This window comes from Chiroxiphia lanceolata, chromosome 7 (genome assembly GCF_009829145.1).
Source record: "Chiroxiphia lanceolata isolate bChiLan1 chromosome 7, bChiLan1.pri, whole genome shotgun sequence".
Lineage (NCBI taxonomy): Eukaryota > Metazoa > Chordata > Aves > Passeriformes > Pipridae > Chiroxiphia > Chiroxiphia lanceolata.
The window spans coordinates 28,307,911-28,322,194 of NC_045643.1; the positions used below are offsets into that span (position 1 = coordinate 28,307,911).

The window sequence follows — 14,284 nt, forward strand, 5'->3', positions numbered from 1 at the left end:
ATCCAGAACTCGGCCCGCCTGGCCTTCGGCTTCAGCGGCTGGGACATCGCCCTACTCGTCTTCTGGGGGCCCATCGGCTTCGCGCCCTGCTTCTTCTTCATGTGGCTCATGGACAAGAAGGGTGAGCGGGACCGGGGGCGGCGGGGCCGGGGGGTCGGGACTCCCCGCCCCGCTCCTGCGGCTTCCCCGGGCCAGGCGGGGACGCCGTGTCCGTGTCCCCCCGACACCGCGGTCCTGGGGCCGGGGGAGGGGGCGCCGCCACAGCGGGGACGCTCGGGGCTGGTGGCCTCGACCTTAAAAAGGGATAATTAATACTCAAAAGGCATCATGAGTGCTGTTTCCAGCACGCTGTCCAAACGAAGGCACATCAAAGTCCATTCACAAGGAAGATACTTAAGCTGTTCCTAAAGCTAAGCGGAATTAGGGCATCTGTCGTCGCAGCTGAGGTGTGGGTCTGGAGATGTGTGCCAACCTGGCATTGCCGTGCGTGCGGCTGCTTGACCTGGAGATGGTCCAGATTTCTGGTGACCAGCTTTGAAACAAACACACGTAGATGTTCAGGTCAAGTAATGTCACTGCTCAGGGCGGCCATTGCATCTTAGAGAAGTACTTCGTTTTTAAAAGCAGGCTGGACACGAAGTCTGTGGTTTGCTTTTCGCTGTGCTAGGAAGACGCAAAGACAGGGAACGCAAACCAGAAGTTGCACTTCGGGGTTTGGGAAGGCGAGCACAGGGGACAGTTCCCTAATTTGTGTTCAGGTAGCAAACTTCTGAAAATGGTGTTTGCCTCTGGAGAACTTCTCCAGGGCCTGCGTGGTTTGTCTGTGGTTGCTCCTGGGACTGCTCCAGAGAGGTCAAGTACCTCTGTTTGCCGATTTGAGCTTTTGGGCCTAAATCCACAGAAGCGATTTATTTTAATTCCCGTTTAAACAGACCTTTAAACAGGAGATAGGAGCCAACAGACCCTTGTGGCTCCTGATGTTAAGTGCTTATTCCATTTATTTAAGAGTTAATAGCTTGATTGTGGGAAGGGAAGAGGGGAAAGTGAAAGCTGGGGAGGAAAGTTGTGTTTGAGAAGGACTGTGTCTCAAAATTGTAATCGCAGTTCCTAAATCTGAAGAGGCATTGTGGGAATGAAATTTACTGAGCTGAAAATACATTTTCCAAATGAGTCCATGGTGGCTGTACAGCCAGTCTTCTTTCAAGCCATTTAGACTTAAGTCAGCAATATCTGTCTAGATTGATGTATAATAGTGTTGTTAATTATCTTTGGTTTGTACAGTGAAGACTGACTCTGCTCACGGTATGAAGGAAATAAAGCTAAATGCGAACCTATTCTTATAGAATTGAGTCTGTATTTTTATTTCTACATTTTCTATGAAGTTGGTCCTGAGCAATGCAAAATAATACTGAAAGAGTTTTAAAGTAACTCACTGAAGAAGGAACATTAGTGTTTTGTTATTTTGTAATGTGATTACTTATGGAGTTGCTGGATTTCTTGGTTTCACATGTAGCTTCTTTTAATGAAGATACATATACAGGTGTTTTTCTCATTTCCTTACCTGATTGCTTGGGTGTTTTTCCTACCTTTTCTTTAATCTCCATGTTCGTTGAAGGTACAGATATAACCTGCCCCTTTGGTCTTGCTTTATTGCTTTCCTTGTCAAGAGAATTTTGCTTGGTAACCTGAATAAAGCATCTCAGCTCATTGGCTGTGTGCATGAGGAGTAAGTTCTTTTCACAGCAGCAGATTTTGTGAGGGCCCTGATTGTTTTCTTCTGTTTCTTTCATGCTGTTTTCTGAGTGCGGATGATTCCCACAGAGAATGTGGTGCTGTTCACTTTGGAAGTGATGGTGGAGTCCTGCCACTTTGTTGCTCAGGAGCAAAGAGGAGAGCTACTGAGCCCAGCTCTCCCATGGGGCACACTTCTACTGGAGGCACATTGTGTTGAGTTACCTGCTCTTTGGAGTACCGTGTACCAGAAGGACTCTGCTACTTTGAAGCTGTAAAGTTGGTTGAGTCAGACCTTGCAAGGGCAGTATTTCACATGTTGTTACACCAGATTTACCCTCTGTACCATGAATATAGGGAAGCTACACCATTTACTCTGTGGCTTCAGTCATCTGTCATTGGAGTTGGCTAGTAAGGGAGCTGTCAGGAAAAAATGTATCTGTGAAGTGTCAACATGTAAAACCTGGCATGTATCAGAAATATGACACTGTAGATGAGGCATGTCAGAATCTGAGAGGAGATTTAGCTGTTAGATAGTCCTATACTTCACAGTCGGAGGTAAATCTAACTGGTAAGTAGCTGCCTGCTGTCACTTAAGTCTGATTTTTGTGTTATGATGCTTCACAACAAGTCCAAAAGTATTTGTCTTTTTGGGGTTTAGTTGTTCGTTGCAGCACATGGTTCAAAATATAAATCTGTATCCATTTTTGTGCAGGTGCACAAAAAAATTTGTGTGCCTGCTTCCTATTTCAGTAGTGCTTGTAATGGTTTGGTCACTTTTTTTTAAACCTTTTAACTAGTTAGAAATTGCAAGATTAAATATTCAGGAATAGGCATGTTAATAGTTGTACTTACAAGAAGCATTTCTTGGGCTCTGTGATTCAGTTCCGTCACAGCTTCTCAGAGAAGTGTGGAGTCCTCTGAGAAGAGAGGACAGCAGCGTTTAGTTTTCTAACCTCAAAAAGTTTCTTGGCCTTTTTGACCTTTTCCCTCCCGGCCTTCTGAGAGTATCTCCTGTGTTCTTTGTGGAGATCTGTTTGCAGCTGACACAGGCAATGCAGTTGGAGAATGGGAGAAATACATGGACTGGGAAAGGTGTATAGATGGTATCACTTCTGGCTCCCTGCAGAAGATGCTACTGGCAACTGTACACATTGCCCAAGGACTCTGATGACCCAGAATAGGTCTTGGTGCCAGAAGTAGCATGACAAACTGTCTTGGTTGACTTAAGCCCATGTTCCTGTGGATCTATAGAGATATTGTGGTTTTTATGAAATTTAGGGTAAATTTTCATCAGGAAGGTAGTGATGGTCTTCAGATGGCTGTAATTGCAAAAAAAAATAATCTTACTTGAAGGTCTGAACAGACTCAGAAGGAGTAGACAGTTTTTGGTGGGTGTTAACAGTATTTTAAAGGTTCTTTGAGACACTGAAGGAGTCTGGATTTAGCTCATGTCTCTGTAAGGTGTGTAAATTGAAGCTACTTTGTATTTTCACGGAGCTCTTGTCATTCCCAAAAATACACTTGTTTTGAGATGCATGGTGAGGCTCATATATCACAGCTGGAAGTTCTTTGGGGAATGAGTTCTGTCCCTGCCTCCCAGCTTCCTCAGACATCCTCAGGGAGCTTTCCATGCTCCTTGGCTGGGTGCAGTATTAGGGACAGCAGGGCATCTGTCATGTTTCTTAGTCCTGTTCTGGGATGGGTGCATGTTGAAACTCAGGAATTGTGTTTGCATGTGTCATTTTTGAGTATGTGCCATTTTGGGTGGGTTTGAAAACCCTTTTCCATAGGTAGAATTACAGATGTTGTCTTGGTTGTTTTTTATTTAGTGAAGAAAAGTTAAAAGATGGAGTGTGCCATAGAGCTACTTGTCTTATTATTTGGTGCATTTTCTTCATCAATAGGATTAGAGAGTCCTAGTTTAAATTCTAATTACATTTAGAGTTTCAATAAGACTGAAATTAAATGGGAAATTACTTCAGTGTGATATTGGATGGACCCTTGTTGTTTACATGATTAAAATTAGCTACAATTTGTCACATGATGCTTGAGTGTTTATGTACATTTTGTGCCTCAAGTGTTTCATTTCCTGAGAACTGTAAATACAAGCACACAGAACTGTTAGGATGTTTATATATCTAACTCGAAGCTTACATCCTCCCCTGGATCTGGTTCACCAAGGGGGTTTTATTAAGCTCCTAGTTACAAGGTGAGACCTAGAAGCAGTACATGTCAGTCTTTATTATGTTCTCATATAAGCAAGAAGAGGCAATGAAGAATGAAACACTTTACAATAATTCCCATTAAACAAATTGAATAGAATGGTGATATTTTTCAATAATTGTTGGAATACAGTGAACACAGTTTTTTGGTTCTTTTTTATAAAATTATATATGCTTACATGGGTTGCATAGACAATCTTAGTAATTTTATTTTGCTGAAATTAAATTTATATAACATTGTTATTCTAGTGATTACATTATAAAGTAGAGAGAAAACTTAAATAATCAAATTCTGTTTTTTAATCAAGATTGCCTTGTCTGTTTAAACCGTGGAAGTTTTTACTTGTATGAAGTTATTCCTTTCCTGAATATCAAACTTGTGATTTCTTTGCTGTCTGTTAGATCATGCTTCTCAGTTTCCTTCTCTGAGACATTTGACAGTTCTTATTTCTTTCACCTGGGAATTTTAATGCAGTCTGACCAAATAGTCATGAATATTGAGTATGGGTACTTAATTGGACCTTACTAGTATAAAAATTCTTAATAACTGTTCTCTTTAAATAAACTACGCATGATGGATAAAGAGAATTCTGCATGGCAGCTTTCATTTGGAGTTCCCAGACTGTCACTTGGTGCTGCATGCATGAAAACACTGATTTTACTTTTAGGGAACCTTTGGATTCCTCTACCTCACATGTAGGGTCACTTGGATAGAAGGGAGATGACTCCAAATGAACTTGTTCTCCCACTAGATTTTAACCTAGGAAATGTTTCTGAAATGCCTTTGGGTTTATTTTGAGAGATGTGAAGGTGGGCATGGAGGAGAAGCAGGTGGTTGTTCCAGAAGTTGGTGGAAACATCAGTGGCCAAAGAATCCAATAGATGGGGAGGATTTTCTGAAGTGTTTCCGTTGCTCTTGGCATTTCAGAGTCCTTCTCTGTCATTCAGACTTTTGGACAACGTTGTAGTAAATATAAATTGGAGCATGTTAGTGGTAAATTAGAAAAATGGCTGCTAGGTTCCACTTGTGAAATAGATGGACAGTGTGAAGTACTTTCCATGGTGGCTTTCACAAGAAAATGCAGAGTTTTTGATGGAAGTATCCATAGTTCTGTCATGTCGCAAGTGACCTTTAGCACATGGAGTTTTGCTTAACAGGGGAAGGACAAGAACCTTTCAAGTCTGAGAATTTACACCTGTGGTGAAGAAGCACATTTTCAGCTCTTATTCATTGTGATCTCAGAAATAGATTTTTCTTATCTCAGATGCATGGCTGTAAGATGTGTGCTCAATATTTCAAAATTACCGATTTGATAATTTATGTGTCGAGTTCAGCTGTGAGCCTCAGCTAAAAATGTCTGGGATAAGACTCAGCATAAGGCTGTAAAACTTTAATATAATTGGGTGACATCAAGTCAAAAGGATTTGCACAGTTCAACAATAGAAAAGGTTTATACAGACATTACGGCTTTGGGGGGTTAGTACAGCCTACAGGAAAGAAATACCCATGGGAAAACTTAGATATGAAAATATGGGTAGAATAGCAAGGAGCCAGTGAGAAAGGAAAGTGTACAGAGGGTAATCTTATAAACAACTGATTCTACTGAGTAACATTTCTGTTAATGGCAAAGGTCTTAACTCCAACAAGAGCAGGAGAAGGCTCTCTTGGATTGAATGAAAGCTAAATGTGAACTTAGTGCATCACTTCAAAAGAAGAGCGGGGGGAGAATGCCTTGACTCATGAGAAGTGAAAGGTATGTGTATTTGGTGAAAATGCAAGTGGTTGATGCACTTAAACTGAACACAAAAGAAGTTTGAAGGAAAATACCTGTTTTACCCCAGTCTTTTCTCTCACATCCTGTAGACATCTTCTACTGCATGCTATAAATTATGCGGATTTCGTTATCTTGTAAGTGATACTGATCCACACCTATCAAATCCTGTGAAAGGGATTAATGTTCCTAAATAACAAATCTTGGAAGAAATGAGATGAAGTGTTGCTTTTCATGTGGAGAGATGAAAGGAGCAATTAGAGAGCTGAATATAGGTAAATCTCACTAGAGCATATATTTGATCAGCTTGATTTTACAAAACTTATTTTGATGAGTTGCTGGTGCGCATGTTTGTAAAGACATAATTTTCCTCTATACCATCAGAAGAAAAGAAAAAGGAAGACCAAACCAAACTTAACTTTTATTGCTTAATTTTATATACCGTGGTTACATGAAGGACCACAGAGCATTTGTGCAAGTGCTTGCAGGAGTGAAGACTCATTAGAGAATTGACTGGCTCACCCTCGCTGGAGTCAGACATGCTGCAGAAGAGCTTAGCAACACTGAGTGGTTTAATTAGATCTGATGAGTTGTATTAACTTGGTACCACTGTGATTCATCATAGCAATGCTAGATTGATTCTTAGCAGCACTTCTCATACCTCCTGCTGGGCCAGGTTGAGTCAAAAGCATTAGTCATGGCTGTGGACAGATGTCTTCTTCTGGAGCTAGTTCTTTCTGTTTGGTGGGATCACCCCCCATCTCTGCTTTGTGCTGTGTTCCCACATACATTCTCCTCATTCTGCCCCCCTTTAGGCAACTGCTGTGCTGTTTGTGCTCCTCACACATGTCTTTGGAGTGGTGCTGGGACAACTGTTTGAAACACCACATGCTGAAGCACATCAGGAAGCTGCATGTTAGATTTAAAAGAACTTTTCCATGATGGGAAGTAAAATCTTAACATAGCGTAGCTCACTATGAGAATAATAATGCCCATGCTATCTGAGGGTAACACTCTTGAGGCTCTGCAAACAGACACAGTGAGTGGGGAGGTAATGGCCATAAACTAAAGCACAAGAAGTTCCACCTCAACATGAAGAAGAACCTCTTTACATAATGGGTGGCAGAGCATGCTGCCTAGGGAAGTTGTGGAATTATGTCTCCTCCCTGGAGACATTCAAAACCCACCTGGATACATTTCTGTGTAATGTACTCTAGGAGACCCAACCTTGGCAGGGGTGTTGGACAAGGTGATCTCCAGAGATCCTTTCCAACCCTAACAATTCTGTGATTCTGTGCGTAACTTGATATACCTTGATGTTGACAAATTGATGAATAGGGAAATCATTCACCAGTGTGAAATACAATCCCTTACTTTTCTTATGCAGCTGCTGACACAAGCAGAGGTAAAGCACTTAAGCATCCCAGAACTGGGTCAGGACACAGCCTGATCTAAGAAGGTATTTTGTCAACAGTAGCTTTTAAAAGTTGACTACAGGGAGTTTAATACTAGTGCAGCGTGCACTGATATCTCCCTGTTTATGTCATATATTACTACCCTATAACCTTCTTGACCCAAGTTGGTTCTAATCTGAACTCTTTCACTCTATACTCTCCTGCCTCACTGATGTTGTGGCATTCCATCTTGTCCTCCCATTTCCCACTGCTCTCCACCCCTTGGTTGTTGAGGAGTAGGAGGGGTTGGATGTGAGAAGCTCAGGGCCCAAAGGAGTGAGAAAAACTCTTGGATAGATGGAAAGAGAAACAGAAGAGGAAGAGTATGGGACAAAGTAGTTGGTGAAGCATGGGAGGCATGGATGCAGAAGCAAGATCAGGAGCCAGAGGGCAGGGAGTGCTGGGGATGGGAAAGGTGGAAGAATGAGTTGAGTAAGAGGCACAGGGAAAAGGACACTGAGTGAGCAAGAGGAGGAAGGAAATGTGACTTAAGTAGCTGGCAGCAAATAGTGGGGTGGCAGGTGCCTGCACAGCACCACAGGTCAGCAGCATGGTTTTTGTGAACTGCCTTGAGGGGCGCTTTTAAATCCGGGATAAGGGAATCTCTTGGAGCGCAATTGACCTTTTTGCCTTTACTTATCTCCAACAAAGGCCCCTGTGTTTTGCCTCTTCACAACCCAGCCTCTGAACTCTGCCTGGCACTGTCTCTTGTCAGCCAGAAGGTGAATCGGCCCTTCCTTCACCCTCCCCTTCCCTGTGGTGTCCCGGCCGCGGCCGCCTGCTCCCTGTGGGGCTCTCTGGGTGGTGCTGACGCAGAGGAGGGCGGCTGTTCCTGCTGCTCCTTCTTCTGTGGGTTCGGTGGTGACGGATGTCTGGCCTCGTGATGGAGGCACAAGTGGGATGCTGGGGTGGATGTGACCCTTCTGGCTGGTATCTCTCCTCTTCTGGAAAGCCTTGTAGAATGGGACAATAAACACTAAAATACTGTTTTGTTGTCCGCTGCCTTGCTGCATTTTGAAAGCATTTAAATTTTGCCAGTCTCCTTTCTTTTGGAAGTTTTTAACAGTGTGGCAGCTGTGCTACATAAAGGTAGTTGATATAACATAAATGACAACAATAATTTCACTTTTATCAAAATCCCTCAGGCTTTCTTGTAGACTTTTATGATGACAGTAGTAAAGTACTTAGGAAAGTTGTATTGGATTTGTTTTGCTAGCTGTATGTTTATACTGTATTTATAATTCCCAGCTATTAGTTTAGAATTCCATTAAAGAGAAGGAAGAGTAGATCAGGTGTTGGGTTGCAAAAGCTGAATCTGTTTCCTTTAAAGAAAACAGTCTTTCCTTCAAAGAACTGACATGGTATTTATTTTTCCTATCAGAAGAAGCTAAGTATGAACAAAGACCATTTTCACTTGGTAATGCTGAACTAACACAGCTTTTCTGATTTCTTAATTCCAGTAACAGCCTTACAGAACTGCAGAAACATAATAGTTTTTATTCATTATTTTTGGCCAATATTTTAGGCGTCAATTTCATATTATGTTTCAGGAGTGAAAAAAAAGCTGAAGAAAATGCAAAAATGAGCTTCATTAGTTCTTAACAGAGTTTGGATATTTTCTGCATTGCTGATTTCTACCTGTATATTTTTATTTTTCTGGTAAGAAGTGCCTTGCTTGCAGGAAAGGAGCTATGTAAAACAGGGGTATTTGTATTTGCTTCTCTTTTCAGAGCTGAAGAAGTAGAGAGTGCATAACACAGGCCCTACAATAATCTTCCCTTTTGGGAAAATCTGTTGTCTGACATTGCCAAATAAAAATATTTGGTTTATATAAAATACTTATTTAAAAACACTCAAGCGCATGGTCAGAACTACATTTAAGAACATGATGTTTTGGTAATTGTTACCATATTTTGCTAATTTTCTTGGAGAATGTTTGGATTCTCCAGTGGCAGCCTGTATCTAGCCTCAACTGGCAGGCTGAAGACCTGGTACAAGTTTCTTTAAGAATTTTTTTTTAGTTATAATCCCAGGGCAAGCGAAATTGTGGCTTGCCTGCCTTTCTCTCAGTGGTGATGTTCAGAGCTGTTCCATCACTTCTGCTGGTATTTGGTTTTATTAATGCTTCTCTTGTGCATTTGTGACACTGTAGCTATAATTGTGCTGCAGGAGCTTTGTGACTAATGTTCCAACTTCCTCAAAAGCTACAAATTTAAGCTTTCTCATGCAGATTTTTAGAAGAGAGGATTTTTTTGCATTTTCCTCTTTTTAGAGCTGGAGATCTGTATGACTCAGCTGGGAGTGATGTGTTTTGAAAGTGAGAGGTCTCTGCTTTTTCCAAAGTCCATCAGTGTTTTTCTGGAATAGGGACACCAAGTATAACTGCACCTAGGAACTCTTTCTGTTTATTTGGTATTTTTGATGAGTGCCACCCCTTTGAATACTTGAGAGAGGTGGAATGTTACATTTTTTTAATTAATCACGTGAACCTAAAGAATTGATCAGGAATCTTAAAAAATACAATGGGTTTAGGATCCATTGCAGCATTACAGTGCTACAACTGGTGTATTTTAGAAGGAACTATGTACCCTAATAGTGCCTGATGTATTTTAATGTTAAAATAACACTGAAACTGTTCACACAGCGAAAAATTGAAGCTCACTCCAGTAACCTTTCTGACAAGTCACAAGACCTGCATGGATATTACATCAGTGAGCTCTTACAGCTCTTTTTTCCTCAACTCTCCAGCAGGGATAATACAAAGGAGAAACTTTTTTGTGCTTAGTGTCCTGCTTAGTGGATGTGCTAGGCAGTATTTAGTGTAGGCTACCAATCCTTGCTGCACGGTTGCTTCTTGATACTCTGTTGTGGCAATCAAACTGCCTCTGTATTTCTTGCACCATTGGGTGGTGTGGGCAAGTACCACCAAGATAATGACAGAAACATCTTCCCTCTTAAATGTATACAAGAGACAATTGTTTTTCTTCCCTGTCACCAACAGGTAAGGCTCTGTAGTTAGCTGGTGTGGTAATTGAGCCTGCTGTGCAATTGGAGTCCTTGAAAGGAGTGGGAAGAGGCAAGAACTTCCCTCCCTTGTTCAGTGCTGTAGGGCTCTTGTTCATCGTCAAATACAATAGTAAGAGCTTGACGTGAAGCTTCTTGTCTTGTCCTTTCTGTGTGACTTGTTAGTGAACATCCATAGTTTAGCTTCAAAGTTATGAGGAGATTTAGCCCCCAAGCTGCATTATTGGCTATTTTTGTCACTTGCTCTGCATCTCTCAGTATTATACACTGGCACATGTATGCACACACAGGCTCCATTATGCAGATTTCATTTTATCAACTGGCAAAGGTGGATTCAATGATTCACCTGAATCTTCGTGTTTTATTAGATCCTGGAGTTGAGAGTAGAAAGCAGGTAACTGAAGTGAGGGAAGAAAGACTAACTCTTAAAAGTGTTTGTTGATTCACAGATTTAGTAAGCACTCCAAATAGCTCTTTTCTCTTGTATCCAGGCACTGCGCTGATCTCAAGTGAAGAGAAGCTGTTTTACTAGACTTTCTAATTCTAATGGTCAGACTGGTTCCTGTTTCCATGTGTTTACAGCCTGAATAAACAAGGCAGAGGGGGGAAAAAGAGGTGAAGCAGAGGAGAAGTGGCCTGCCCAATTCCTTAAGGCATGTCAAGAGATGCAGGTCCCGCTGCCCCAGGCCAGTGCTCTTCTCTAAGATGCGCTGAAAGCATTAGGAGAGGTTCATTGCACTTGGATTAGTTGCAGATGAAACGGATGCTTTCTGCAGTAAAATATATAATAACAATAATTGGCTAGAATACTTGTCTGCTTTGAAGCAAGAAACATAGTATTAAAGAATAGCAGATATTCTAATAAAGGGTCTAAAACTGATTCTAAAATCATCATTTTAATCTTCAGGCAAATACCATTCAACTCAGCATTTTGTTTATCTGTTCAGGCAAAATGTCAGTCTCTGGATTGCTAAATAGAATTTACATCACTTGCAATGCAGATTTTTTAATCTACATCTTTTGCCATTTGTTTTTCCATTGTTGATGTTAAACTGTAAGCATGCTTCAAAATCCTTTGCTGACATATGGAAGGAAGCTTCAGTACTTGTAAACTACGTTTTCAAATATCCAAAAGCTCAGATTAGGCCTGTGCAGTTCTTAAAAGTAGGACTACTTTATTTACAGTACCAGACTTTTAAATTGCTCCACAAACTCAGAAATACTTCCTTTGTATTTACAGGTGTAGTCTGTCAGCAGCTGTGGTTAAATCCATGGTAGTGGAGCTAACTGTGTAAGACACCATAGAAAAACTTGGGTCATTAAGTTTGTAATCACTAAGTGTGGAGGAGTTGAGAGCAGAAGATTTGTGATACTGTTCTTGACATATTTTTAGAGATTGACTGTATGCTTGCCTAATATGCTGGGATAATGTTAAAACAGGATAGATCAACTATTCCCATTGGCTTGGCCTCGTTGATGCAGATGAGATGAAAGCACCCTGCAGCCTCTTAACATGGTTGTGATTGCTTGCGATTCTTTCTAGCAGGTGTAGTCAAATTCTTAGAGTACAGAAAAATAAGGACTTTAATATGCTTTCATGAATGGTTGAAGGGAGTTGAAGAGAAAAATACCATAAAGCAGGTATTTACAATACAATCCAGAAGTGCAATCAGAGTATGAAATGCCTAAGTGTCTTGGTTTCCTTACAGTCAGGGTGCACAGAAAGAAAGATGCTCGGGATTTGTGGAGTGGTTGCATGATTGTCGTAATTCTCAATTGCATTGGATTTAGCTTTGCTTCTCACAATTATGTTCTATCAGCCACTATATCTGCTTTAGTGGTTACATATGTTCAGTCAGGATGAGTATCCTCTCTGAAACCCTTGACTGGCTAAATCTTGTGCTTTAAGTCTCTTAGTAGTATTGTGATTTTTTTATAAGATTCTTAACTAACCTCAAAATTTGTGAGGGATGCTCTTCTTACAAGGACCCACATGATGACTTTTATGCAGGGAATGCATGAAAGCATCTTCTTCATCTGAGAGGTACACTGAAAAAAGGTAGGGATGAGCGTTTGCCCTCATACTTGCAAGTTGTGCATGCAGTCTTGCTGTGTCTGTCCAATAAGTGCTAGCAGCAGAAATAACTGTCTTTGGGTCAGATCTGGTCCCTGGCACCAGTCTGTCTACCTGATTTGACAGGGACTTCCCTGTGGGTTCCCCTGCATCAGTGGTGACAACACTTCTGAAATACTGGCTCTACTGAATTTCTGACCCTGATAAGAAAGAATTTATCAAACCACAGGAACTATTTTACTTGAAGTTCCTGTGTTTATACATACAGAGTTTGTTTCCCTCAAATTTAAACTTTGCAAATAATTTATATAGGAATTTCAAAGTCCTCCCGATAACCTGGGTGTTAACTGGGCAGCTATTGCTGACAGATTCTGTTGCAACAGCTGTAAGATATTATAAAGAGAAATTGCCCTTCGGAAGATCATCACCTCTGACATCTACGTTTCAAGAAGTTTCTAGTACATATTTTATCTGGGCATCTCAATCTGCCAGTTCTTCATGTTAGAAATTGGAGCACAGTGTCTAGTGGAATCTGCCCTTGCCCTGCAGTCCTCCACTGAAGGGTAGAACTGGGCTGTGTTATGGATTTGTTCAGGAAAAGATCTTTTTGTATCCTAAACAAGACTGGGGGTTGAAATGAAGCTCTGGGTCTAATTTATTTCAGACAGGTTCTGTATGACAGAGCTCAGTTCTTACTTTTTGATGCCAGGGGAATGCTTTCACCTGCCTTGCAGAATGTTTAAATTGAGTTGGTGTCATTTTCAGTCAGAAAAAAAGTACTCAAGTCCTAAATCTTTCCAGTTGAAATTGACTGCTATCTTGGCAGTGCCACATAAAGCCAGGGAATGGATGGAAGCACTTGGCTTCAGTTTGTTTTGAAAACACAGCTTAATAAGAGGGGTCTGTAACAGGAGCATCAGCATCATGTAGCCAGACAGAAAGGGAGGTCCAGGTTGTGCTTAATAGCACACTGATATCTTGGCCCTTAAACTAGGAATAATTTTGGATTAACTATATATGACCTGGTAGTTGTTCTCTCCTGCATGCAGTCTTGTATTTGGTTCCCAGTTTCTCTTTCTTTTGAGTGTAATTGATGCTATTTTTGAGTGCCTTTGTAGATTCTGAGGCAGGCCCAATATACTGACTTTTCAAGTTTGTTCCATGTGTTAGCAGAAAGACTGGGACCACATCTTGGCTATGAATTTTTTTTGCATCAGTGAAAAGGTTCTTTTCTTGTGAGAGTTGCATTGCTTGATGCAAGGATGCCTCTTCTGAAAGAGGGTTGATGCTTATCCTCCTTAATGATGGTAGTCAATTTGGCAAAGAGCAGGCGCAATGGAAGTTTTGTTCTCTGAGTTTAGTAGAAAGCTAAAAAATTTTTATTTTAATAATGACAAAGAAAACTGATCTTATGAGAATGTCATGGCTATTAGTACAATTTTGCTAGAATTACATTTAAAATCCAAAGGTTTCCAGAAGATAGTCAGTGATGAACAAGGAAGTTCTGTGCAGGGATTTCAGGATTCCACGATAAAGGGAGCTGTTTAATTAAGCCTTTTTTTTAATTATAGCTAAACGTAAAGGCATGTGTCAAGAAGGGAGAGAAACAGACCTATCGTATGAAATGGAGAATTGGTATCCAACAAAGAAATCCATTTAAAAAGGATGCTTGAAAACCAAGCAGGCCATCTAGACAAGACAATCCCAGGATCAAAAAAAATTGTGGAAGATTTGGATCTCAATGCTTTGCTTACTGAACCCAAATGTAAAAGTTCTTTTTTATCAGTTTATTTCATAGAAGGAAACTTGCAGGAGCTGTGCTTTCTTTTATCAAGAAAGGCAAACCAAGAATTTGTTTGAAAACTGAATTTGCTTTAAATTGGAAGGAAAAGCACAATTTAACAGTGAGTTGTTGAAACAGCTGTTGACATTAGTGAGCTTTTAGTTTCCTGGTGTGTGTGGATCAAGGCAAAGTTTTAGGTTTATTTTCTCTTAGCTAGATAT

The 14,284-nt window shown here is 40.8% G+C and overlaps 1 protein-coding gene across 1 annotated transcript in view; it reads left to right on the top strand.

Annotated features, from left to right (window-relative positions):
* The window catches only part of SLC49A4 (solute carrier family 49 member 4), a 64,277-nt gene that overhangs the window by 274 nt on the left and 49,719 nt on the right, over positions 1 to 14,284 (top strand). Inside the window, 1 exon segment of the mRNA XM_032692604.1 lies at positions 2 to 121. Coding sequence (XP_032548495.1) covers positions 2 to 121 — 120 coding nt within the window.